At 41.5% G+C, this 26,920-nt stretch overlaps 1 protein-coding gene across 8 annotated transcripts in view; it reads left to right on the top strand.

Moving 5' to 3' along the window:
* LOC309978879 (lysine-specific demethylase 5D-like) overlaps window positions 1-18,781 on the top strand; it is a 42,514-nt gene extending 23,733 nt beyond the window's left edge. For all 8 annotated transcript variants that reach the window (XM_082865539.1, XM_082865534.1, XM_082865538.1 and 5 more), the window contains 14 exons: window positions 11,405-11,524; window positions 11,647-11,841; window positions 12,114-12,295; window positions 12,378-12,502; window positions 12,628-12,775; window positions 13,901-13,997; window positions 14,559-14,917; window positions 15,343-15,481; window positions 16,153-16,332; window positions 16,487-16,621; window positions 16,776-17,366; window positions 17,645-17,723; window positions 17,853-18,052; window positions 18,164-18,781. In XM_082865539.1, coding sequence (XP_082721665.1) covers window positions 11,405-11,524; window positions 11,647-11,841; window positions 12,114-12,295; window positions 12,378-12,502; window positions 12,628-12,775; window positions 13,901-13,997; window positions 14,559-14,917; window positions 15,343-15,481; window positions 16,153-16,332; window positions 16,487-16,621; window positions 16,776-17,366; window positions 17,645-17,723; window positions 17,853-18,052; window positions 18,164-18,568 — 2,955 coding nt within the window. In that variant the 3' untranslated portion in view covers window positions 18,569-18,781. The remainder of the gene's footprint in view (window positions 1-11,404; window positions 11,525-11,646; window positions 11,842-12,113; window positions 12,296-12,377; window positions 12,503-12,627; window positions 12,776-13,900; window positions 13,998-14,558; window positions 14,918-15,342; window positions 15,482-16,152; window positions 16,333-16,486; window positions 16,622-16,775; window positions 17,367-17,644; window positions 17,724-17,852; window positions 18,053-18,163) is intronic.
* The last annotated feature ends 8,139 nt before the right edge of the window (window positions 18,782-26,920 follow it).

The following is a 26,920-nucleotide window of genomic DNA, read 5'->3' as shown; positions in this document are numbered from 1 at the left end:
GAAGTTTTTTATTAATTCTGCCAGTCTTTGCTTTTTGAAACTTTAATTTTAAACTTAATATAATTGTCAGTAAGGAAGAACTTTACTTCTTTCTGCCATTTGTTGTTTTGTGCATGTCCTGAATCTTTTTTTTTTTTTCTGAATCTTTTTTATTCCTCAGTTATTCCATTACTTCCTTCTTTGTGATTAATTGGTTTATTCCAGTTTAATTCTACTTAATGCCCTTATCTGGTGTTTATTTTCTAGTTATTTTCTTAATGGTTACCTTGGTGATTACAATTACTGTTTTAAAACAATCTGGTCTGAATTAATACCAATTTATTTTCAATAGTAAGTTTCAAACAAAATTCTTCGTTCCTATGTAGGTCTGTCCCTCTTCTTTTATATTATTATTGTCACAAATTACTTGTTTGCCCTTGGGCATGGTATTAAAATTTTCATTCCATGCACTTGTCATTTATAAAGAAAATAGGAGTCATAAAAAATGCACCACTGGTTTTTGTGTTTGCCAATTTAGATACCTTTTTCAGTGTTCTTATTTTCTTTGGATTCTGGTTACACTCTAGTGTCCTTTAATTTCAGTCTGAAGGACTCCCTTTAACATTTCTTACAGAGCACACATATCTGCTAGACACAAACTTCCTCAGCTTTTGATTCTCTAGGAATAGCTCTCTTTTTTTTAATTTCCTTTTTTTTAAATTAATTTTTATTGGAGTACAGTTGCTTTACAGTGTTGTGTTAGTTTCTGCTCTACAGCAAATTGAATCAGTTATACATAGAAATATATCCCTTCTTTTTTGGATTTCCTTCCCATTTAGGTCACAACAGAGCACTGAGTATAAAATTCCCTGTGCTGTGCAGTAGGTTCTTGGTAGTTATCTATTTTATACATAGTAGTGTATATATGTCAATCCAGTAGTGTATATATGTCAATCCCAATCTCCCAATTCATCCCACCCCTCCTTTCCCGCCTTGGTGTCCTTATGTTTTGTTCTCTACATCTGTCTCTCTGTTTCTGCTTTGCAAATAAATTCATCTGTATCGTTTTTCTAGATTCCACATATAAGCAATGTTATCTTTATTTCTTCTTTATTCTTTTTTCTTTCATCACTCTGTGTTATCGCAAACTTCTGACATCCCTGATTTCTGATGAGAAATCTGCTGATAGTCTTATTGAGGATTCATTATATATGATGAATTGCTTCTCCGTTGCTACTCTCAAGATTCTGTCTTTGGTTTTGGCTTTTGAGAGTTTGGTTATACTGTGTCTTTTTAAATTTATTCTACTTAGAGTGGATTGAGCTTCTTGGATGTGCACACCTTTTCCTAAAATTTGGGAATTGTTCAGCCATTATTTCTTCAGATGTCTTTCTGCCATTTTATTTCTGTCCTCTTTCTCTGGACTTCCATAATGCATATATTGATGTTGTTATTGGTGTCCCACAGGTGTTTTAGGTTATTTTTCTTTATTCTTTTTTCTCCAGTGCTTCTCAGACTGAATAATCTCAGTCAACCTATTTTAAAGCTTGCTGATTTTTTCTTTAGCCTACCCAAATCTGTTGAAACCATCCAGTGACTTTCTCCCCTTAATTATTTTCATTTATAGCTTAGGAATACTTTTCTGTCTCCTTTTTGTAATTTTTTTCTTTATTGAAATTCTCTATTTGCAGGGGACACCATTCCCCTGTTTTTCTTCAGTTCTTTGAACAGTATTTTAACTATGCTTATTTAAGACAGTTGATTTTCAGATTTTGTCAGGTCCAGTTTTCAGGGATAGTTTTGTTGAATAGGCCATACTTTCCTAATTTTTCATTTGCCTTCTAATATTTTCTTTTTTTTTTAACATCTTTATTGGGGTATAATTGCTTTACAATGGTGTGTTAGTTTCTGCTTTATAACAAAGTGAATCAGTTATACATATTTTCTTGAAAATAGGACTTCTGAGTATTGTATTGTGGCAGCTCCAGAAATCAGATTGTGTCATTACCACCTCCTCTCAGTATTTGTTATTACTGCTTTTGTGGTAGCGTTGTTGTTTAGTGACTTTTCTGAACTAATTTGGGGGTTGTCATTTGAGATAATGCATAATACAATTACATAATACAAAATACACTGTAGAAAATAAACGATTTAAAAGTGAATAATTCAGTGGGTTAAGTACATCCACAGTGTTGTGCAACTACCACCTCTGTGTAGTTCCAAAAACAAATCTTTGGCCATCTAGTCAGTCTCCATTCACCCCTTTCTCCTAGTCCTTGAGCCAAAGACTTATTTTTGGTCTGTACAGATTACCTATTCTGGATATTTCCTGTAAATGTAATTGTACAGTATGTGGCCTTCGTGTCTCACTTTCTTTCACTTACTATAATTCCAGGGTTTATCCATGTTGTAGCATGTCAGTTTGTCATTGATTTTTTGGCCTAAAAGTATTCCATTATATATGTATGCCACATTTTGTTTATCCATTCTTCTCTCCATAGACATTTAGGTTTTTTCCACTTTTTGACTATTGTGAATAATAATGCTTTTCAACATTTGTCTTTAAAAATGTTTGAGCAGTTTTTTCTTTAAGGATTTTTTTGATGTGGACCATTTTCTTTTAAGTTTTTTTATTAAATTTGTTACAATATTACCTCTTTTTATGTTTTATGCTTTTATGTTTTATGTTTCAGTTTTCTGGACTAGAGGCATTTGGGATATTAGCTCCCGGACCAGAGATCAAACCCGCACCCCTGCATTGGAAGGCAAAGATGTTTTTTTAACATCTTTATTGGAGTATAATTTCTTTACAATGTTGTGTTAGTTTCTGCTGTATAACAAAGCAAATCAGCTATATGTGTGCATACATCCGCATATCCCCTCTCTCTTAAACCTCCCTCCCACCCTTCCTATCCCCCCCACTAGGTGGTCACAAAGCACTGAGCTGATCTCCCTGTGCTATGCAGCAGCTTCCCACTAGCCATCCATTTTACATTTGGTAGTATAGATATGTCAGTGCTACTCTCTTACTTCATCCCAGCTTACTCTTCCCACGCCCCTCCATGTCCTCAGGTCCATTCTCTACGTCTCCATCTTTATTCCCGTTGAGCCCCTAGGTTCATCACATCCATTTATTTTAGATTCCATATATACGTATTAGCATATGGTATTTGTTTTTCTCTTTCTGGCTTACTTCACTCTGTATGACACACTGTAGGTCCATCCACCTCACTACAAATAACTCAGTTTGGTTTCTTGTATATTTTGGAGATTTATCCTTTGTCAGTTGCTTCATTTGCAGATATTTTCTCCCATTCTGAGGGTTGTCTTTTTGTCTTGTTTATGGTTTCCTTTGCTGTCAAAACATTTTAAGTTTCATTAGGTCCCATTTGTTTACTTTTGTTTTTATTTTAATTAATCTAGGAGTTGGATCTGTAGTGGAATAACTGAGGACATGGAAAGGAGACGTGACCCATAAGCCAGAACCCCTCTGCAAAGCAAGGGGCTGGCAGCCCTCGGCAAACCGAGGGCGGGCGAATAAGCCAGGACTGCAGGCAGTCCTGGATACTTTGGGCACTGATCCATGAAATGACTTCAGTATAATCAGAACACAAGGAAACGTCCTTGTGCTACTTTAGTATAATCAGAATGATGGGAACACAAGGAGATGTCCTTGTGCTGCTTATGAGCTCAAGGACGAAGCACGGCATGTCTTCAAGAAAGCCCATTGTTGCCTGTATAATCAATAAAAGCATATGTTGCTGCTTTGGCATTTTTGGAATGTTAAGAAAACAAGTCTTAAGGTGTAAACATAGATAATGCTTAAATAAAAGCTACCACAGCAGGACAGACGGCACTGTTTTGCCTGAGCGAGCGGCAGCCCTCTACTGCTGTGCTTCGGCACAGTTCATCCCATGTGATGAGCTTGCTTTCGGAAACCCTGTCATAAGATAAACTGCAACAGGATCAAAAAGGATCTTGCTGTGATTTATGTCATAGAGTGTTCTGGCTATTGTAAATAGAGCTGCAATGAATATTGTGGTACATGTCTCTTTTTGAACTATGGTTTTTTCACACTATATACCCAGTAGTGGGATTGCTGGGTCATATGGTAGTTCTATTTGTAGTTTTCTGAGGAACCTCCATACTGTTCTCCATAGTGGCTGTATCAGTTTACATTCCTACCACCCTTTCCGGCATTTATTGTTTGTAGATTTTTTGATGATGGCCATTCTGACCGGTGTGAGATGATATCTCATTGTAGTTTTGATTTACATTTCTCTAATGATGAATGATGAACATTCTTTCATGTGTTTGTTGGCCATCTGTATATCTTCTTGGGAGAAATGTCTGTTTAAGTCTTCTGCCCATTTTTGGATTGGGTTGATTGTTTTTTTGATATTAAGCTGCATGAGCTGATTGTGTATTTCAGAAATTAATCCTTTGTGAATTGCTTCATTTGCAAATACTTTCTCCCATTCTCAGGGTTGTCTTTGTGTCTTGTTTATGGTTTCCTTTGCTGTGGAAAAGCTTTTAAGTTTCATCAGGCCCAATTGTTTATTTTTGTTTTTATTGCCATTTCTCTAGGAAGTGGGTCAAAAAGGATCTTGCTGTGATTTATGTCATAGAGAGCTGCCTGTGTTTCCCTCTAAGAGTTTTGCAGTGTCTGGCCTTACATTTAGGTCTTTAATCCATTTTGAGTTTTTGTGTATGGTGTTAGGAAGAGTTCTAACTTCGTTCTTTTACATGTAGCTGTGCAGTTTTCCCAGCACCACTTATTGAAGAGACTGTCTTTTCTCCACTCTGTATTCTTGCCTCCTTTGTCGTACATAAGTTGACCAAAGATGCATGGTTTATCTCTGGGCTTTCTATCCTGTTGCATTGATCTATATTTCTTTTATTGTGCCAGTACCATACGGTCTTGATTACTGTAGCTTTGTAATATAGTCTGAAGTCCAGGAGCCTGATTCCTCCAGCTCTGTTTTTCTTTCTCAAGATTACTTTGGCTATTTGGGGTCTTTCGTGTTTCCATACAAATTGTGGCATTTTTTTGTTATAGTTCTGTGAAAAATGCCAGGGGTAGTTTGATAGGGATTGCATTGAATCTGTAGATTGTTTTGGGTAGTAGAGTCATTTTCACAATGTTGATTCTTCCAATCCAAGAACATGGTATATCTCTCCATCTATTTGTATCATCTTTAATTTCTTTCATCAGTGTCTTATAGTTTTCTGCATACAGGTCTTTTGTCTCCTTAGGTAGGTTTATTCCTAGATATTTTATTCTTTTTGTTGCAATCGTTATTTTTTCAAAAGCTTTTTCTGCATCTGTTGAGATGATCACATGGTTTTTCTCCATCAGTTTGTTAATATGGTGTATCACATTGATTGATTTGCACATATTGAAGAATCTTTGCATTCCTGGAAGAAACCCCACTTGGTCATGGTGTATGATCCTTTTAATGTGCTGTCAGATTGTGTTTGCTAGTATTTTTTTGAGGATTTTTGTGTCTATGTTCATCAGTGATATTGGCCTGTAGTTTTCTTTCTTTGTGACATCTTGTCTGGTTTTGGTATCAAGGCATTGGTGGCCTTGTAGAATGACTTTGGGAGTGTTCCTCCCTCTGCTGTGAAGAGTTTGAGAAGGATGGTTATTAGCTTTTCTCTAAATGTTTGATAGAATTCACCTGTGAAGCCATCTGGTCCTCGAATTTTGTTGGCTGGAAGATTGTTAAGCACAGTTTCAATTTCATTACTTGCGATTGGTCTGTTCATGTTTTCTGTTTCTTCCTGGTTCAGTCTTAGAAGGTTATATCTTTCTAAGAATTTGTCCATTTCTTCCAGATTGTCCATTTTATTGGCATAAAGTTGCTTGAAGTAGACTCTCATGATCCTTTGTATTTCTGCAGTGTCAGTGTTACTTCTTTTTCATTTCTAATTCTGATGATTTGAGTCTTCTCCCTTTTTTTCTGGATGAGTCTGGCTAATGGTTTATTAATTTTGTTTATCTTCTCAAAGAGCCAGCTTTTAGTTTTATCAGTCTTTGCTAATGTTTCTTTTATTTTTTTTTTCATTTATTTCTGATCAGATCTTTATGATTATTTTCTTTCTGCTAACTTCAGGCTTTTTTGATTCTTTTTTCTCTAATTGCTTAAGGTGTAAGGTTATGTTGTTTATTTGAGATGTTTCTTCTGGTAGGGTTGTATTGCTCTAAACTTCCCTCTTAGAACTGCTTTTGCTGTTTCCCATAGGTTTTGGATCATTATGCTTTCATTTTCCTTTCTCTCTAGGTACTTTTTGTTTTCCTCTTTGATTTCGTCAGTGATCCATTGGTTGTTTAGTAGTGTGTTGTTTAGCCTCCATGTTCTTGTATTTTTTTGCAGTTTTTTTCCTGTAGTTGATACCTAGTCTCATAGCATTGTGGCCAGAAAAGATACTTGATATGATTTCAATTTTCTTAAATACTGAGGCTTGATTTGTGACCCAAGATATGGTCTCTTCTGGAGAATGTTCCACGTGCACTTGAGAAGAAAATGTATTCTGTTGTTTTGGGATAGAATATCCTATAAATATCAATTAAGTCCATCTGTGTCATTTAAAACTTGTGTTTCCTTATTTATATTCACTTGGATGATCTGTCCACTGGTGAAAGTGGGGTATAAAGTCCCCTACTATTACTCTGTTACTGTCGATTTCCCCTTTTAGGCTGTTAGCATTTGCCTTATCTATTAAGGATCACCTGTGTTGGGTGCATAAATATTTAATTGTTGTATCTTCTTCTTAGATTCATCCTTTGATCATTATGTGGTGTCCTTCTTTGTCTCTTCTAATAATCTTTTAGAGTCTGTTTTGTCTGACATGAGTATTGCTACTCCACCTTTCTTTTGATTTCCATTTGCATGGAATATCTTTTTCCATTCCCCCAATTTTAGTCTGTTTGTGTCCCTAGGTTTGAAGTGTGTCTCTTGTAGACAGCATATATATGGGTCTTGTTTTTGTATCCATTCAGCCAGTCTCTACCATTTGATTGGAGCATTTTATCCATTTACATTTAAGGTAATTATTGATATGTATGTTCCTGTTACCATTTTCTTAAATGTTTTGGGTTTGTTATTGTAGGTCTTTTCCTTCTCTTGTGTTTCCTGCCTGGAGAAGTCCCTTTGGCATTTGCTGTAAAGCTATTGTAGTGGTGCTGAATTCTCTTAGCTTTTGCTTGTCTGTAAAGGTTTTAATTTCTCTGTCGAATCTGAATGAGATCCTTGCTGGGTAGAGTAATCTTGGTTGGAGGTTTTTCCCTTTCATCACTTTTAATATGTCCTGCCACTCCCTTCTGGCCTGCAAAGTTTCTGCTCAAAGATTAGCTATTATCTTTATGGTGTTTCCCTTGTATGTTATTGTTGCTTTTCCCTTACTGCTTTTAATATTCTTTTTTTCTTCAGTTTTGATAGTTTGATTAATATGTGTCTTGGCATGTTTCTCCTTGGATTTATCCTGTATGGGACTCTGTGTGCTTCCTGAAGTTGATTGACTACTTCCTTTCCGATGTAAGGGAAGCTTACGGTTGTAATCTCTTCATATATTTTCTCAGACCTTTTCTTTTTCTCTTCTTCTTGTGGGACCCGTATAATTCGAATGTTGGTGCGTTTAATGTTGCCCCAGAGGTCTCTGAGACTGTCCTCAATTCTTTTCATTCTTTTTTCTTTATTCTGCTCTGTGGCAGTTATCTCCACTATTTTATCTTCCAGGTCACTTATCTGTTCTTCTGCCTCAGTTATTCTGCTATCGATCCCATCTAGAGAATTTTCAGTTTCATTTATTGTGTTGTTCATCATTGTTTGCTTGCACTTTAGTTCTCCTAGGTCCTTGTTAAAGGTTTCTTGTATTTTCTCCATTCTATTTCCAAGATCTCGGATCGTCTTTACTGTCATTCCTCTGAGTTCTTTGTCAGGTTGACTGCCTATTCCCTCTTCATTTGTTTGGTCTGGTGGGGTTTTACTTTGCTCCTTCATCTGCTGTGTATGTCTCTGTCTTCTCATTTTGCTTATCTTACTGTGTTTGGGGTCTCCTTTTCTCAGGCTGCAGGTTCATAGTTCCCAGTGCTTCTGGTGTCTGCCCCCAGTGGGTAAGGTTGGTTCAGTGGCTTGTGTAGGCTTCGTGGTGGAGGGGACTGGTGCCTGTGTTCTGGTGGATGAGGCTGGATCTTGTCTTTCTGGTGGGCGGGGCCGCATCTGGTGGTGTGTTTTGAGGTGTCTGTGAACTTATTATGATTTTAGGCAGCCTCTCTGCTAATGGGTGGGGTTGTGGTCCTATCTTGCTAGATGTTTGGCATGGGGCGTCCAGCCCTGGAGCTTGCTGCTCGTTGAGTGGAGCTGGGTCTTAGCAGGGAGTCAGAGATCTCTGGGAGAGCTCTCACTGATTGATATTACGTGGGGCCGGGTGGTCGCCGGAGGTCCAATGTTTTGAACTCGGCCCTCCCACCTCAGAGGCTCAGGCCTGACACCCGGCTGTGGCACCAAGACCCTGCCAGCCACACGGCTCAAAAGAAGAAAAGGGACAAAAAGAAGAAAGAAAATATAAATAAAATATATTAGAGTTATTAAAATAAAAAATTAAAAATATTATTAAAATTAAAAATAATAAAAACGTAATACACGGAAAAAAAGAAGAGAGCAACCAAACCAATAAACAAATCCACCAATGATACCAAGGGCTAAAACTGTGCTAGGATACACGTAAAAATCATAAACTAGTAGTCGCATACAGCACACCCCAAGTCTATAGTTGCTCCCAAAGTCCACCGCCTCAATTTTGGGATGATTCATTGTCTATTCAGGTATTCCACAGATGCAGGTACATCAAGTTGACTGTGGAGCTTTAATCCTCTGCTCCTGAGGCTTCGGGGAGAGACTTCCCTTTCTCTTCTTTGTTTGCACAGCTCCTGGGGTTCAGCTTTGGCCCTGCATCTGCATGTAGGTCGCCCTCTGGCGCCTGTTCTTCGCTCAGGCAGGACGGGGTTAAAGGAGCAGCTGATTCGGGGGCTCTGGCTCGCTCAGGCCAGTGGGGAGAGGGAGGGGTACGGATGCGGGGCGAGCCTGCGGAGGCAGAGGCCGGCGTGACGTTGCACCAGCCTGAGGCGTGCCGTGCGTTCTCCCTGGGAAGTTGTCCCTGGATCCCGGGAACCTGGCAGTGGTGGGCTGCACGGGCTCCCCGGAAGGGAGGTGTGGATAGTGACCTGTGCTCGCACACAGGCCCCTTGGTGGTGGCAGCAGCAGCAGCCTTAGCGTCTCATGCCCATCTCTGGGGTCTGTGCTGATAGCCGCGGCTCATGCCCATTTCTGGAGCTCGTTTAGGTGGTGTTCTGAATCCCCTCTCCTCACGCACCCTGAAACAGTGGTCTCTTAACTCTTAGGCAGTTCCACACTGTTTCCCTGACTTTCTCCCAGGTAGCTGTGACACACTAGCCCCCTTCAGGCTGTGTTCACGCAATCAACCCCAGTCTTCTCCCTGGGATCTGACCTCCAAAGCCCAAGCCTCAGCTCCCAGCCACCACCTGCTGCAGCAGGTGAGCAGACAAGCGCCTCAGGCTGGTGAGTGCCGGTTGGCACCGATCCTCTGTGTGGGAATCTCTCCACTTTGCCTTCTGCACCCCTGTTGCTGTGCTCTCCTCCGTGGCTCCAAAGCTTCCTCACCGCCACCCCCATCTCCACCAGTGAAGGGTCTCCCTAGTGTGTGGAAACTTGTCCTCCTTCACAGCTTCCTCCCAGAGGTGTGGGTCTTGTCCCTATTCTTTTGTCTCTGTTTTTTTCTTCTTCCCTACCCAGGTACATGGGGGGTTTCTTGCCTTTTGGGAATTCTGAGGTCTTCTGCCCGCGTTCAGTAGGTGTTCTGTAGGAGTTGTTCCACGTGTAGATGTATTTTTGATGTATTTGTGGAGAGGAAGGTGATCTCCATGTCTTACTCCTCCGCTATCTTGAAGGTCTTCCTTGAAGGCGAAGTCTTAACCACTGGACCGCCAGGGAAGTCCCTGAGCGCTTGCTTTCAATTCTTTGTTATATAGCCAGAAATGCTGCATCATATGATTCAACGTTTATCTTTCTAAGGAACCTCCGTACTGTGTTCCATAGTGGATCCACCAGTATACTTTCCTACTGACAGGTTCCATTTTTTTCTACATCTTCCCCATCTTGTTATTTTCTTTAAAAAAAAATCTTTGGCCATCACAGTGGTAAAAAGAAGTCTCTCATGTGATTTTGATGTGTATTTCCCTAATGACTAATGACTTTGAGTGTCTTTTTTATGGGCTTGAAGTAATCTTGTAAAGTCTGTTGTTTTTCTCTGTTCCATTAGAGTGGTAGTCATCTATCAGTGAGACTTTTCCTTAAACCAAGAAGAGAGAAAGAAAAATATATCCTCCCAGTCTTCCCAGGTTGGCTCTGGTTGGGGGCTGTTTTTCAGTGATTAGTGAAAGCTGTTTAAAACTGTCACCACCTGATTGTAGCCAAAAAATCAGCCAGAGGTTGGAGTTTAGGGTCTTCACAGGTTTTTTTCCTTAGTATTCATATAGCCTTCTCAATTTTCAGAAATAAGTAGGAGGTTTTCAGAGCCCTTATTTCCCCAAATATCTCTTTCCCTAGCCTTTTACTTCCCAGGCATTTTAGAATTTATTTTTTGGTCAGCCTTTTTTATCGTAGTAAAGGTGACAGCGGGTAATACATTTTTCTTTGCATGCTTTCAACAAACAGAACATGTGAAGCCGCTTCTATTCGTGAGGGGAAACCCTCAGGCAGATGAATTAAGGGGAGATACTTGAGCTGATTTTTCAGGGAGCCATGTGACAGGTCAAAATACACATCAGTTTTTTGAAAACAAGATTTACATTGTGCTGCAGGCACCAGCAGTCTGCACCAGGATCTTAAAACTGCTGTCCTCAAGGTAGCTGTTGAGATTGGGTGAAGGGGTCATAGACTGAGAAGTTATGACACCATGGTGTACTTGTGACAGTTTAAAAATTTCTTCTTGTTTCTTCCTTTTTTTAATTTATGGTTTTTGTAGTTTGTGATTTTACTGCAGAATTTTGAAAATGCTTAGGAAACTTTTTGCCAGCCTAGTCATTGGTAGAGAGAGAAAGGTTTGGAGTTCCCATTCCATCATTCGTGCTGATATTATTTCCCAACCTTTGAAATTGACATTTCTTTATTTGTTGATGTTACGAATTTTCTTCTCGTTTATGGATGACTGATGTATTTAATTCTTGAATTGTGCATTATTTTCGTCTGTACTTTTGTCTGAATATCACTTTTAACCATCACACTCTTCATTTTCTCTTTTAGGGCACATAAATGCTGAAGTAGAATTTATGTGAAAGGCATTCTTGACTCTACATCCCATCCTTAGTCCTGACCCACACCCTCCTGTCTCTTCTTTTCAGGTTGTGCGTACAAATCAGTGTGCAGGAGAATTTGTCATCACTTTCCCTCGAGCTTATCACAGCGGCTTTAACCAAGGCTACAACTTTGCAGAGGCTGTCAACTTTTGTACTGCTGATTGGGTGAGTCTGGAATGGATGGGTTTGCAGATAAAAGAGTGTAAAGAATATGAGTAGAGGTTATTGTGGAGAAGGTAAGCACTCTGGTCTCCAGATTCTCTAACAAAGACTTGAACTGCTTACAGCTGCCTTCTGGACGCCAGTGCATCGAACACTACCGCCGACTTCGGCGCTACTGTGTCTTCTCCCATGAGGAGCTCATATGCAAAATGGCTGCTTTTCCAGAGAAGTTAGACTTGAACCTGGCTGTGGCTGTGTACAAGGAGATGTTCATTATGGTGCAGGAGGAGCGACATTTACGGAAGTCCCTATTGGACAAGGTGCGTGGTGGAGAACAGAACTCAGGGATTCAGTGAAGTAGACTATGGATGGGCGACATAGACAGAAATTGAGTAAGAATTCTGTTCCTCATCTCTAAGTCACACATTTTGAAGATGAAGGAAAACTATATTTGTTTATATTTTTTTCTTCCGATTTCTCTACAGCTGTCCTTACACGGTTGAGCCCACAGCAGGGCTCGGTGTTGGCTGAGGTGGGGTGTCCACAACCCTGCTCCTAGTCTTTACAGTATATGTGGGTTGAACACCCCCAGGGCATCACGGAGGCTGAGCGAGAGGCTTTTGAGCTGCTCCCAGATGATGAACGCCAGTGCATCAAGTGCAAGACCACATGCTTCCTATCAGCCCTGGCCTGCTATGACTGCCCAGATGGCCTCGTCTGCCTTTCCCACATCAATGACCTCTGCAAGTGTTCCAGTAGCCGGCAGTACCTGCGGTGAGCATGGGGCCTACTTGGAGGACACAGAGCAGTTTATAGAACTGGGCCAGATGTGCTTTTCTTTGCACCATTCCCCCAGATACCGTTACACCTTGGATGAGCTCCCCGCCATGCTACATAAGCTGAAGGTTCGCGCCGAGTCCTTTGACACCTGGGCTAACAAAGTGCGAGAGGCCCTAGAGGTAGAGGATGGCCGGAAGCGGAGTAAGTGATAAGAGGTGGAACAACCCAAGGGCAAGCGCTGTTTCTTTTTCTTCAGCACTCCCAATCCCTCTTCTCCAGCTGTTCATAATACTGCCTACCTCTTGAAACTTTAACTGTCTCTCCAGGCTTTGAAGAGCTAAGGGCACTGGAGTCTGAGGCCCGTGAAAGAAGGTTCCCTAACAGTGAGCTGCTTCAGCGATTGACGAATTGCCTGAATGAAGCAGAGGCTTGTGTCACCCAAGTGTTGGGTCTGGTCAGTGGCCAAGAGGTCAGGTATGTTAGAGAAGAGACCCAAAAAGGATGGGCAGTATGTGAAAATCGGTAAGAAAAAATGGGTAGACTGTAAGTGAAGAATCCATGTAACAAAAGTTAATATGTTCTATATCTGTGTATATATAATCAGTTATATTTATTGGTGACCAATAGTTAATAATCTAGTTGACAAGGCATGGATTCAACATAGGATAACTTACAGTGAGAACTTATTAAGACATGAAAACAGTGGGATATGAACAACAAACCATTGAAAATAGGCAACTTCAAACATAATATGTCATGAATGGAAAAATTGTAGTCCTGACCTATCAGCAAATTTCATGAAGATATTCAACCACTGGAATTTCCACAAAATTTTAGAATTTGGAAGAAATCCTCACATTGTGTTTACATAATTGGTTGCAGAAGTATATGATTAACTGATACACGCCTGCTTCTCTGACTGAAAAATTAACTTATTATTTATATACATATGCTTTATAAATTTTAAGTAAAGGAAAAATAGGAGCTATTAATCAGAATGTCAGAGTCATTTTTTTTTAACTTGAAGTTTTTAAACAGTTAAAATAGTAGAGGTGATTCCCTCTTGTAGATAACTTGTTTTCTTTTTCTACTTCAAAAGAAATAAAATCTTTCGCACCTTGACAAGGGATACTCATGGTCAGTGGCCTTGACTACTGCTCATATCCTGCTGGCTGTTTACTTTTATGTCTTACTTATTCTACATTTAGGTCTCCTTATATGTCTTAACTGAATACTACAGCAAATAAGTTATCTAGGGACCATCTCATATTTTTGTTATGTCCAGAAAAACTCTGTATTTATTTTCACTCTTCTAACTAATGACACTTACCCTAGACCGCAAACTATTAAATTTCCTCAAAAAGTTAGATTCTCTCACTTAGGTTATCTCCAGTCTTCGTTAACAGTTTCTGTCAGCTGTCAATTGTCCTCAAGTCTTTTTTATCTTAACTTATTGGTTCACAGTACCAATTTAGAAAATGACTTTGGAAGCATTACTATTACATGGAAGAGAAATAAGGATGATGGGTTTCTCATGAATGCATGAAGTATGGACTTCGCAGGTTTATTGAGTGAATTTTTTCTGCCTGACTCCTGCAGGATTGAAACACCACAACTGACCCTGACTGAGCTCCAGGTCCTTCTTGAGCAGATGGGCAGCCTCCCTTGTGCCGTGCGTCAGATGGGGCTTGTCAAGGTGAAGAGGGATGTGGCGTGGCATCCTTGTTAACATCAGATACTAGCAAAGTCTAAGATGCTATAGGAAGGTGTGAGAACTGATTGTTCTAAGTAGCTCCTTATAATACATCTTTCTTAGAAGCTACGGAGATGGCTGGTCCAACAGTGTCTATCCTGATAGCTTACAGTACAAGGTGATATCCTCCAAACAAAAGTTACTGTACATACTAAGCAGAGGGCTACATGAAAGTCTTACTCGTGGCATTGGAGAACCTGAAGGGGGTGGGAAGATTTTTTTTTTTTTTTTTACTTTAAAGTGTCAGGAAGCTTTCTAGAAGAGTAAGATGGTATTAAAGTAGGCCAAACAAAAGTAGGTATTAAAGTAGGCCAAACAAACAAAGGCCAAACAAAATTTCAAATAATTAAAGGAGAAGCAGGATTATTTATGGTAAATAAATGAGTTGATATCAAGCAGGCCATGTCTTAGGACATCATTGAAGATAAGTGGGAGCACAATAAGGCCAGCTGGTTGACTATCAGGATGAATAAAGAATATGTTTGTTATTCAATTTCTCTGCAGGATTTCCTGCAGCAGGTGGAGGACTACCAAGCTGAGGCCCGGAAAACCCTGGCCTCACTGCCAGCCAGTCTGGGGCAACTGCGGTCCCTGTTGGAAAGGGGGCAGCAGCTGGGTGTGGAAGTACCTGAAGCCCGTCAGCTCCAGCAGCAAGTGGAGCAAGCACGATGGCTAGATGAAGTAAAGCAAGCACTGGACCCTTCGGCCCAAAGGGGCTCCCTGGTCATCATGCAGGGGCTGTTGGTTACAGGTGCCAAAGTAGCTTCCAGCCCTTCTGTGGACAAGGCCCGGGCTGAGCTTCAGGAACTGCTGACCATTGCAGAGCGCTGGGAAGAAAAGGCTCATTTCTGCCTGGAGGCCAGGTGGAGCCCGCACTTTTTTCATATTACTGTGACTCAAAGTCTTTGTAGTTTGGGGATGATCCTAAGTATGGCTTCTAATGCACGACTCTGGTACCAGAGTCCCAGTTACCCATCCAGTAAACTATAAACGATTAATATGACGTGTCATACAGTCCTATAGATACTTTACTGTTTAAAGGCAATAATTGAGGAAATACTCCTGGTCTGAGTTTGTTCTCGGATGAGAGACATTGGACATGACTTCTAAAAGAGTCACATGTTTACTTCAGTGTTTAGAGAGTTCCTAAGAATTGGAGAATTGTTGCTCACTTTCTCTGTCAAAGTTTTCATTACCTCTGATTTTGCCAAAGAAATCTAGGACCAGAAAAGAACCCAGTATATGTATACATTTAAGGATTGGTTCTTTTTTCCCCAAACATTTTTAGGCAGAAGCATCCACCAGCTACGCTGGAAGCCATAATTCGTGAGGCAGAAAACATCCCTGTTCACCTGCCTAACATCCAGGCACTCAAAGAGGCTCTGACCAAGGCACAGGCTTGGATTGCTGATGTGGATGAGATACAAGTGAGAACTTTGTTTCTTTTCCTACCTCAAACGTTCAGCTGAAAGAAGGACACTTTGGTCTTAGACAACTCAGTTGGGTTGTGCTAGAAAGTGGAAGCTGCAGGTTGAAGGGCACCCTTAAGGAACTAAGGATATCAGCATGAGAACAGGTGAAAGGGGGAAGCACGTGCATGGGCCTAGAGCAGAGAGTATCAATGTGGAAAGTGCCAGACAAAGCAAAGCAGAACAGAACAAGTGGCCTGTTAAGTAGGTGTTTTTTCCTGAACTGGTGAAACTAGGAGTTCTGTTAGAAAAGTTGTTGCTATCCCTCTTTTTCCTCCAGAATAGTCTATAGAGTCTTATCATGACTATGCAGCTTGAAACTCAACATTGGTCAGCATGTCTGCACTTACTAGTTTTGTTTTGTTTTGGTTTTTTTTGCGGTACGCAGGCCTCTCACTGCCCTGGCCTCTCCCGCTGTGGAGCACAGGCTCCGGACGCGCAGGCTCAGCGGCCATGGCTCATGGGCCCAGCTGCTCCACGGCACATGGGATCTTCCTGGACCGGGGCACAAAGCTGTGTCCCCTGCATTGGCAGGTGGACTCTCAACCACTGTGCCACCAGGGAAGCCCCCATGCACTTAGTAGTTTTTAACATGACTCACCTGAGCTTTTCTCTTGCCCCTGTCCCAGAATGGTGACCACTACCCATGCTTGGATGATTTGGAGGGCTTGGTAGCTGTGGGCCGGGACCTACCGGTAGGGCTGGAAGAGCTGAGACAGCTAGAGTTGCAGGTACTGACAGCACACTCCTGGAGAGAGAAGGCTTCCAAGATATTCCTGAAGAAGAATTCATGCTACACGTTGCTGGAGGTGCGTCCTGTGACCGTGAACCACACCAGTCATATCCCTGGCCTTGCTATTGTGACATGACTCACATGAGAACATGGGACCTTGGAGGGTCCTGGGAGGAGAGGAAAGTGAGTGTGAGGTGGGGAAATCCTGACTTCTCTGCTGTGTGCCTCAGGTGCTTTGCCCATGTGCAGACACTGGTTCAGACAGGACCAAGCGCCGGTGGATGGAGAAGGAGATGGGGTTATATAAATCTGATACAGAGCTGCTGGGACTTTCTGCGAAGGACCTCAGGGACCCAGGATCCGTGGTAAGGAAACTGCCTGCAAGTGTCACAGCTGTGTGACTGTAGGTAGACCACTTGCTCCCTGAGCATTAGTACTCGTGGTTTGTGGTGTTAATGGCACCAGAAGAGGGAGGGGGTAGAGTGCTGATCTACCATTCTTCTGTCCTGGGCCTGGCAGATTATGGCCTTCAAGGAGGGGGAACAGAAGGAGAAGGAGGGAATCCTGCAGCTTCGTCACACCAACTCCGCCAAGCTCAGTCCATCAGCTACAGCCTCCTCTGCAACCTCCATCTGTGTGTGTGGGCAGGTGCCAGCCGGGGTGGGAGCTCTGCAGTGTGACCTATGTCAGGACTGGTTTCATGGGCGATGTGTGTCAGTACCCCACCTCTTCAGCTCCCTGAGACCCAGTGCCACCTCATCACCACTGCTGGCCTGGTGGGAGTGGGACACCAAATTCTTGTGTCCACTGTGCATGCGCTCACGGCGCCCACGCCTGGAGACCATACTGGCACTGCTGGTAGCACTGCAGAGACTGCCTGTGCGGCTGCCTGAGGGTGAGGCCCTGCAGTGCCTCACAGAGAGGGCCATTCGGTGGCAAGGCCGTGCCAGAGAAGCTCTGGCGTCTAAGGATGTGACTGCTCTGTTGGAACGGCTGGCTGAGCTTCGCCAGCAGCTGCAGCTTGAACCCACACCCAAGGATCCCCATACTTGCTCTTCAGCTGCTGTCTCTGACTGTCTCAGAAAAGACAATGGCAAGGAGATGACCAAGGTTAGCAGCCGAGTGCCAGCTCTTGTTCTTAAATTTCAGTCTCCTCTCACTACCCATATTTACTATGCATCCCTGTTTTTGTTCTTGAATTTTCAGTCTCCCTTGGTCTAGCCTCCCTGCCCCATTCATGTTCTGCAGATCCCTAGACTTTCCACTTTTATAAACTTGTGTCTGCTTTCCTGTTCCAGGAGGTGGAGGATCCCATGCTTGGTGTTGGGGGAGGAACAATAGGGCCTGGTTCTTCTGTTATTGTGACTCATCTTTGCTCTTATTTGCAGGTCCAGGGGTTGCTGGAGAACAGAGACAGTGTAAGCAGTCCTGAGAAGGTAGCTGCCAGTTATGACTCACATAAGACAGGTATGTCTAAGTGTGGGTAAGCTGTTGAATAGGTACTACCAGAGTAATCCATGTGGTCCTTGGCTTTGTCAAGGTGTTGTGGATCAGACAGAGGCACACTCTAACGCAGCCTGTCTCCACATGCCCCAGACTTGGAACAGCTCTCCTCAGTACTGCCTCAGTTGATTGGCCCCGTATTGGAACTGCCTGAGGCAACTAGGGCCCCGCTGGAGGAGCTCATGTTGGAGGGGGATCTCCTTGAGGTGACTCTGGATGAGAACCACAGCATCTGGCAGCTGTTGCAAGCTGGGCAGCCTCCAGACCTAGCACGGATCCGCACGCTTCTGGAGGTGATGTGGTGGGGTGATGGCCAGGGCCAGGAGAGCAGACCAAGTAGGCAGAAATTCCAGGCCTGGCCACTGACCCACAACTCCTTTCTGCTTGTCTGTGTATTATTCTAGCTGGAGAAGCCTGAGCACCAAGGAAGTCAGATAAGGAGCCAGGTACTTGAGAAGCGACAGCGGCGGCAGCGGAAAGTAGATCTGGGTAGAAAGAGTGAGCGTATTGTTCAAGAAGAGCTGGAGTCAAAAAAGGCCCGGAGTTCACAGATAAAGCCTGAGGAGGGCCAAGAGGAAAAAGAATTTGAAGAGGGAACAGTTTGTGAAAATATATTCATGACACCTCCTGCAGAGCATAACCCTATCTTGAAAGGGATCCAAAATAACTTACAAGAGAAGGATTCAGCTTCTACAACACCATTTCCTTCTTCAACACCTTTGGTACACCTGTCATACCCTGAGCAGCAAGAGTGTGACAGTAACACAAAAGATTTTTATTTAATACCACTGCCTCCTGGACCTTTGTAGGTCCTATACCTTCTTTTCTATCTGGGATTTGTCACTTCAGATAGTTTTCAAATCTTAACTCCTAAAGGTGATGTTTTTTAAGCTCTGTCCCTATGGATAGCACCTTTTCCCAGCAACGTTACTGTGACTAGCATACAAGGAGATATTTCCCAAGCCACTTTTTTTCCTAGACTGGTGCAGATAAAACTTGAGAAAGGCAAATGTCTCTTTTTTTTTTTTTTCTCTTCCTGTATTCCTCTTTTTTTCCTCTTATATCTTTAAAATATTTTGGTGCTTGAAGTCTTTTTCCAACTTCATTCTACCTCCTTTTATTTTCTCACCTTAGTTCACATTGTAATAAGAGACATTTATGATGTAATTATTCGGTAAGGCAAAAAAGAATAGAGCAAAACAAATTGTTGGTTAGAGCTGTTGTCTGTGTTTAATTTATTTACTTAGAAATAAAACATCACCAGGTGTGTTTTGAAACTGCAGATTTTTTTTTTAGCACTTTTGGGAATACAAGAAAAGTAAAGGGCTGAGGTTTGGAAATGTAAAAATTTAGTTTTAAAATGCATAATGTCTTTCTTGGTAGGGGTGGAGGACTGTTAATTGTATAAGGTGTTAGACTTTGGTCAAGGTTCACTTTTTTTCTCATGGATGCCAGTTTCAGCACCACTTACTGAAAAGTTATTTTCTTTCTTGCTTTATTATCATTATGTCAAAAATGTTGCTTCTACTGTGTGTCTGTGTTTTGACCTATTCCATTATGTCTGTCCCTTCGGCAATATTCCATTGTCTTGATTAATGTAGCTTTTAGAAAGTTTTACATTAAGGTAGAGTGGTTCCTCCCACTTCTTTCTTTTTCAAATCGTTGTAGTAGCCTAGAACCAATCTGTTTTTCCATATACAGTTGGCTATGAGTTCTGTTTCATATAGATTTGAAGTTGAAAATGTTACTTGTTAAGCTTTTCCTGTGCTTTCAAATGATAAATATAACATCTCATCTAATAGTATTTTTTGTAAGATTTCAATGTGTAAATATCTCGGGCAACACCAGTACAAGACCTTTAATCAGTTTTTCGTGTTTCTCTCTAAGGGGTCTAGTCATATAGATGCTGTTGTACTATTACTCCTTTCCAGTAATCTAATTCTGTCAGCCTGTTTTGAACGTCTTAAGTCAATGCTGCTCCCTCTCTTCCTGCTGACCCCAGCCAGTGTAGACTTCTTTGTTTTTCTATGAAATTCCATGCCTGTAATCACTGCCACCCTCTTTATTCTCTTCCCTTTTCTTTATTCCAGCAGGTGATCCTAAAGTATAGCTTTGTTACTGGGAAACCTAATCATAGTCTCTTTCCCCCAGTTTTACCTTTTTCACTTGTCCAAAAAAAAAAAAGTGATATCCTCTTGCAGCATAAGGATCAGGTAAAATAGAATGTCTTGTGATATTTTATCGAAGTAAAAGAATTATTTCTTAAGCTTTTGTGTCTGTCTTCTTCCTCTGCAATGTGGCAAAAGGACCTATGACTCCCCATGGGCCTCAGAAATTTTGTATTTTCTACAGAGTGTCTTCTAAATACAGCATCTGCTCCCTGTATTTGTTCTCTCACAGTTTACATATGCAGCTCACTGTTTTGAGAATTACCATTTAATGGAAAATACTGATAATGTAGTGAAAGAGTTGAGCTTCTGCCTGCAGAGTAGAACTATACAACCCAGCAGTCCCACTGCTGGGAATGCCCTGAGAAAACCATAATTCAAAAAGTCACATGTACCCCAGGGTTTATTGCAGCTCTATTTACAATCGCCAGGACATGGAAGCAACCTAATGTCTGTGTCCATTGACAGACGAATGGATAAAGAAGATGCGGTGTATACACACAATGAAATGTTACTCAGCCATAAACAGGAATGAAATTGGCTCAGTTGTAGAGATGTGGACGGACCTAGAGACTGTCGTACAGAGGGAAGTGAGAGAAAACCAATATATTAACACATATATGTGGAATCTGGAAAAGTGGTACAGATGAACCAGTTTGCAAGGCATAGAGACAGGTGTAGAGAACAAATGTATGGACACCAAGGTGGGTGAGTGAGGGGTGGGATGAACTGGTAGATTGGGATTGACATATATACACTAATATAGATAACAACCTACTGTGTAGCATGGGGAACTCCACTGTACAGTAGAAACTAACACAACATTGTAAAACAACTATACCCCAATTAAATTTTTTTGAAAAAGAAACACCTCGTATGTGGAACCTAGAAAAATGGTACAGATGAGCTTATTTGCGTGACAGGAATAGAGACGCAGACGTAGGGAACGGACATGTGAACACAGTGCGGGAAGGGGAGAGTGGGACGAATACGGAGATTAGGTTTGACGTATATACACTACCACGCGTGAAACAGATAGCTAGTGGGCACCTGCTGTATAGCACAGGGAGCTCAGCTCGGTGCTCTGTGGTGACCTAGATGGGTGGGACGGGGGGTGGGAGGGAGGTCCAAAAGGGAGGGGATATGTGTACATATATAGCTGATTCACTTTGTTGTACAACAGGAAGTAACACAACATTGTAAAGCGACTATACCCCAATGAAAAACAAATTTATTGACCGGACACAGATTAAGAAGTGCAAAACCATGGTGTGTTGATAGAAAAGACACAGAAGGACTCAAGCAGATACTCAGTTAATATATGGTCAGAACAAGGTACTGGCTAGAAAAAAACAGGATTATGAGTGCTCCGGATATTCCCTTTTAAAGCCGGTGATTTGGAACCTCCCTTCAGTACTTTTAACATCTCTTTGTAAATCGAGTTAAGGCAATGATTGGAAGAGGGATTCCTCTGTCATCTGGCAGATGACCAGTCAGGCCTCTTCGTTAAGACTTATGGATCTTCCAGGCACTGATTCATTGTTCTGTTACATTCTGCTGTATCTTTGGAAATTAACCCTACAGAGAATGAAAAGAGAAATTCACGTTTTCAGCACATGCACTGAAAAGTTCTCTTCAGTTGTTGCGTTGCCTCTGCAGGATGAAGGGGTGGGGATGATGAATAGGCATCTCTTGCCTTCATATGGCTTAAATCTTCAGTCACAGAAGTGGTTCACTAGCAATTTCCCGTATGTCCTGGAAGGTTTGTTTGGTCCTCAGTGTTCTGGGCTGTGCACTCAGAACCACAGAAGCACGTGTGCCCATGCAGAGCTGGCTAATCGAGATGCTGGGCGGATGTCCATCAAGCTGGAGACCTAGGAGTATACGGCATGACCCAAGTTACATCACTCCGGGGCAAGATGCTGTTTTTATAAGGTCCCAGCGAGTCACTGTAGCTCAGGACATCTATTACCATCCAATATCCACTGAGTTAGTCTCAAATCCTAAAAGAGCAATTGCCCCGTTAGCTTTCCAACAGCCTTCCCAGCTCGGGTCAGTCTGTACTGCATCCCACCTCCTTTTGGATCCATAACCTATGAGGGATCTGGACGGAACTTTGAGGCAACCATTATACTCTCATGTGCCTAATCAGAACGGCTATCAGGGAATCGAATAAACTTCTACCACTGTGATCCATGGATTATGCTGAGGGGAAGCATTCTCGGATCATTTTCAAACACCCTAAGGAAGAAAAGAGATTAGCTGGAGTGCCCATAAACTCAAAACGGAAGCACATTTCAGAGTTGTGCTTTGTTTCTAACAGAGAGACCCAAGTAAGTACTTTTCTTCGTTAGTCAAGGTATTGTGTTAGTTCTATTTCATCAGCATATTTCCCACCCACTAATATAGGGCCGTTTAATACCACCTTGCTTATGTCAGACACCTGTGCACATTTTCCTCTCACCTTTTAGTAGAACAAAGATTCAAAAATGCCGAGGTTTATTACAGCAATTTTAAGGGCGCAAACGGTAACTCCGATATTTTTCTGAAATGCTTTGTTTGGAGTCTGAGATTCATTGTTCAGCTTTCTCTGTCAGAGACAATGAAATAACACCTGTTTTGTTTTCCGGGGGAAAAAAAAAAGTGTTCTGTTTCTGTGGAATAATTTCCAATTTAGTTTGTGGCTCTCCTTTAAATGTCAAGGAGAATAAAGACTGGGAGACAATACACCATAACGTTGATGCTCTGAAAAAAGAGATTTCTGGGGTTTTTTTCTTCTTGTTTTCACTTTTCTACATTTTCTGCATTTCTCCTAATGGATAATTATTTTTATCATTGTGATTATTTAACATATACCAAAGTTGGTGATTCCATAGTTCCTAAGGGCTTCGTGGGGTTCCAAAAATCACTAATGATTTGGGAGCATCAGTAACTTTGTCTGCAGGGTCCGTTCTAATCTGTATGATGAATAACCTACCTGAGCATTGCTCTGGATGATCTCTTTTCTCCAGATGTGTCCACATCTGGTTTCCAATGAGATACCTCAATCCTTGCCGTGCTTCTTCTAACCCCTTGGGCCTGGGTCCCTCAGGATGAAGTATTTTTTGAACAATCTGCCCCATTTTCAAAGAGAGGCAACTCTCTATATCACAAATATTGTGATTCATTGCTTTTCTGCACAGCTCATCAGAATGCTACACTAATTTTGTTCCAAATAAACTGTTGCTCCTGAATTTTCAGGTTCATAGGAGCAGCAAGCCATCTTAATAATAATAACTACAATTTACTGAACAGTTAAATATCTGCTAGGTGCTCTGCTAAGCATTCTGAATATGCCGTTTGATTCAATTCTCCAAGCAACACTCTTATGGAAGCAATATTAATAGCCTGATTTTTTTTTTATGAGAAAGCTGATGTGTAGAGAACTTAAGAATCTTATCCACCTTCTCCAAACCAATTAATGATCATGCCAGGATTTGAACACAGGGCTCCTTTGCCGCAGAGAAAGGCAGGCCACACTGCCATGGGATTCGACAGCCAATGTCCATTTTATTGCTTTATCTTTCGGGCAAGAATGTAAGTTCCACAAATGCAGGTTCTCTATCGGCTTTGATTAAGAGGCCAATTTCCTGGTGTTCTTAAGGACATCTGAATATATCTTGAAGATTTTCCCCCTTTATTAGTTGATTTCCTCCATAGGACACCAGGATGCAGTAGTACCAGCATGCCTCAAAAGTGATAACCTCTAAACCCACTTTTCATCTCAGTGACACAGCTGTTAACCTCATAATGGTGTGAAACGATGGAACTCTGCCCCTCTTGTAGTAACATAATTGTTATAATTATTAACACATTATGTTAATATATGAGGGCTGGAGGATGTTATATTAACTCATAATAACTTAAATTTATTAATTTAACCAAAAGACGGACTGACCGCATGCCCGTATACATGGCAAAAAATAAGATGCACATACTCTATTCTGGCGGGGTGATTTCAGTGTATTGCCAGTCAAACAAGAGCACGCTGAAGAAAAGATCACTTATCTAGTAGCACCGTAAAGCCGCCTAACAAACATCCCTTAGCTCAGTGGCTTAAAGTACAGTTATTTAGCTAATGAGGCAGAAGGGTGGATCTTTAGATTGCGTTCAGTTGGGTTCTTTGCTGTCTACTGACTTCACTCACAGGGTCTGCCTAGGTCTGGTTGTCAGCTGAGAAATGTCACCATAGATGTCTTATTTCCAACAAGTTTGCTCAGGCACGCTCTCAGGACTGGGGTGAGCAGTGGCAGCAAACCGAAAAGCACAAGCCCTTTCAAAACCTCTGCTTATATCACAAGTGTGGACACCCACTGGCTATAGCATGTAAACCGGGGCAAACTTATTACCAAGCGGAGCAGAACTCTCTCCCACCTTGTGCTAGAAGGAGCCACAAACTCCCATTGTGAAGGGTGTGTCGGCAGGAAAGGATGACAGATCAGGGCGCTCATGCAATCTCTATACCTCAAGGAACAGTTGAATATGGTGCAAAATAACTGTTAGAAAGAACAGCTATGTAGACCCTACAAAACGTTGTTTAGAGCAGATGCTTCTCACAGTTTAATTCAACAGGAGTGCGGGTAAACCAGGGCGGACCCCATACCTAATTCATCCTGGCAGTTGCCTTGGGACACTGTGATGCACAAAACCGGAACCACCAAAGCACGACGCAGTTGCGCTTCTACATTTGTAACGATCCACGGGTAACCCACGCACAAGACTATCTAAGCCAAAATAGTACCTTCTTGCTCTAAGTCACAGAAATGAGAAGTCTCGAGTGAGTAAGTGCACGCACTGTTGAACCGTTACCGTTTCATGAGATACATATTGATAAAAATCGGGTGTGTGGACAAAATTGGGATTGATTCTCTTTCTTGACAACCACGTAAGTAAAGATCTTTCTTTCACTAATAATAATAAAACATCAACTCCATCACCCACAGAATAATTCTATTAGAGGCATTAATTCAGGGACAAACTGGACAATGTGGAATTTAGTATACAACTTCTTACAAAAACACAACTGAAATTATGCATCTGTTGGAGAAAGTATTTTAAGTGGCATATTATCGCACATAACCTTTATACTTTCTCAGTGGTTCCTTTATCGAAATATGTCCTCAGAAATAGTCACCCCTCTCACATTAGACTATCTCCCTTTGATTAGTAAGCATCTGTTTTTAGAATGAGACATATAAAAACATTTTTTTTGTATTTTCTTTAACACAGCTACTATATAAACTGCCCATGAGACAAATCCCTCTTAAAATCTGGCATCAGAAAGAGAAAATTTATCTGACAACCTTGTTTGCTTCCTTGATCAACCTTATAAAAAAAGATAGTTTTGTGCCTTACCTTACTGCAAAAAGAACAGAGCAAATATTAGCACATAATTGCGGTTTCTACATCAACTGAGGTCTGAATTAACGCTGTTATCTTTGATCAGCCTTTGCCTACTTTCATTTTGTAATGAACTCTTTGGGCATGTTTGGGGAGGGATACTGTCTCCTTTCTGTAGAGATGCAGAATCATACATTCAAAATGTAATGGCTCAAAACAGCCATTGTTTATTTTTCTCGTGATACTGTGGGGTGATCATTTGGGTGGGGCTCAGAGGAGATGGCTCAACTCTGTGGCTTGTGGGATCTCTGTATCTTATTTCTGGGGCCTCGGCTGGGACAGGTAAAATAGCTCTGCCCCTTGTCCTTAGGGTCTCGCTTCCTCCAGGAGGGTAGCCCGGGCTTGTTCACGTTATAACAGGGTCAAAGAAAGCAGAAGGGGAGGCTATGTAGCTTCTAGAAGTTCAGGCTTGGATTTTTAACAGCAGCACTCCATGGCATTCTATTGGTGGAAGCAAACCATGAGGCCAGTCCCAATGGAAGGGGAAGGGAAAGAGCTTCCATCTCTTGGGAACTGCCAAAAATGTGTGACCATATCTTCAATCTACCACAGCTAGAGATAGTCTAAGTGATTCACCCCTACAGGCAATCACTGGTGCAAACCCACACACTTTTCTTGATACTTCTGTCACTCATGTACTATTTAGTCTATGGAGAGGAATTCCATGTAAAAAGGCACCAGGAAAAAACATCCTTCAAAACCTAGAATGTGGATATTCTACAGTAAATGGCTTGGCTTCCCCAACAAATGGGTGGCACGGAAAAAGGCAGAGGGGGAGGCAATAAAAGTTTAAATAACAAAAAGATACATTTCAGCAATGTGTTCGTCTCTGTGCTCCCAGTTTGGAATACAGATAAAATGAAGAAAGGTTCTTACTGTACACAGTTCTTTTATTCCTCATGGAAATCTTTCATCTTATAGAAAATCAGAATTTCATCTTGAAAGGTTTCCAACATTTTTTGGCCACCCGTCTTCCATTAAGATTGGGACCTTGCACTATGGAGATAAGTATATCCCCTGTAAACTTAAAATTTTTATTTAAAAAAAATAAGCCTAACCTGAACCTAAAGAGAGATCAAAAAAGCCTAAAGACATTCTGCAAAAGAGTTAACCTGCTCTCTTCAAAAGTGTCAAAGTCCTACATTACCAGGAAAGATTCAGGAGTTATTCCAGCTTAAAAGACAGGACAGCTGAAGGATAACTTGGACATTATTCTTACAATTGGCAGTATCTGAGTAAGTCTCCACAGAGACAATAGTATTAGATCCATGTTAGGTTACCGATTTTGATCATTGCACTGTGGTTACGTTAACACAAGGTCTCGTTTTAGTGAACTATTCCTACTGCTCTTATCTGTGCAAGTTTTGAACGTGTTGTACCTGCGCAAGTTTTGAACGTGTTGCAGGAAAGTGCTGTTGAATACTTCTGTAGGATTCAACTGTCTATATTATGTCTGAAAAATGTATCCCTTCCAACCTTGCAGTCTCCCATGCTTTCCCAGAGTTCTCCATTCTGAATTCACATTTATATGCAACAGTTCTCATTCAACTAAAT

The sequence above is a fragment of the Leucopleurus acutus genome (genome assembly GCF_964270905.1).
Source record: "Leucopleurus acutus genome assembly, chromosome: Y".
Classification (NCBI taxonomy): domain Eukaryota; kingdom Metazoa; phylum Chordata; class Mammalia; order Artiodactyla; family Delphinidae; genus Leucopleurus; species Leucopleurus acutus.
This window is presented reverse-complemented; position numbering and strand designations above follow the sequence as displayed.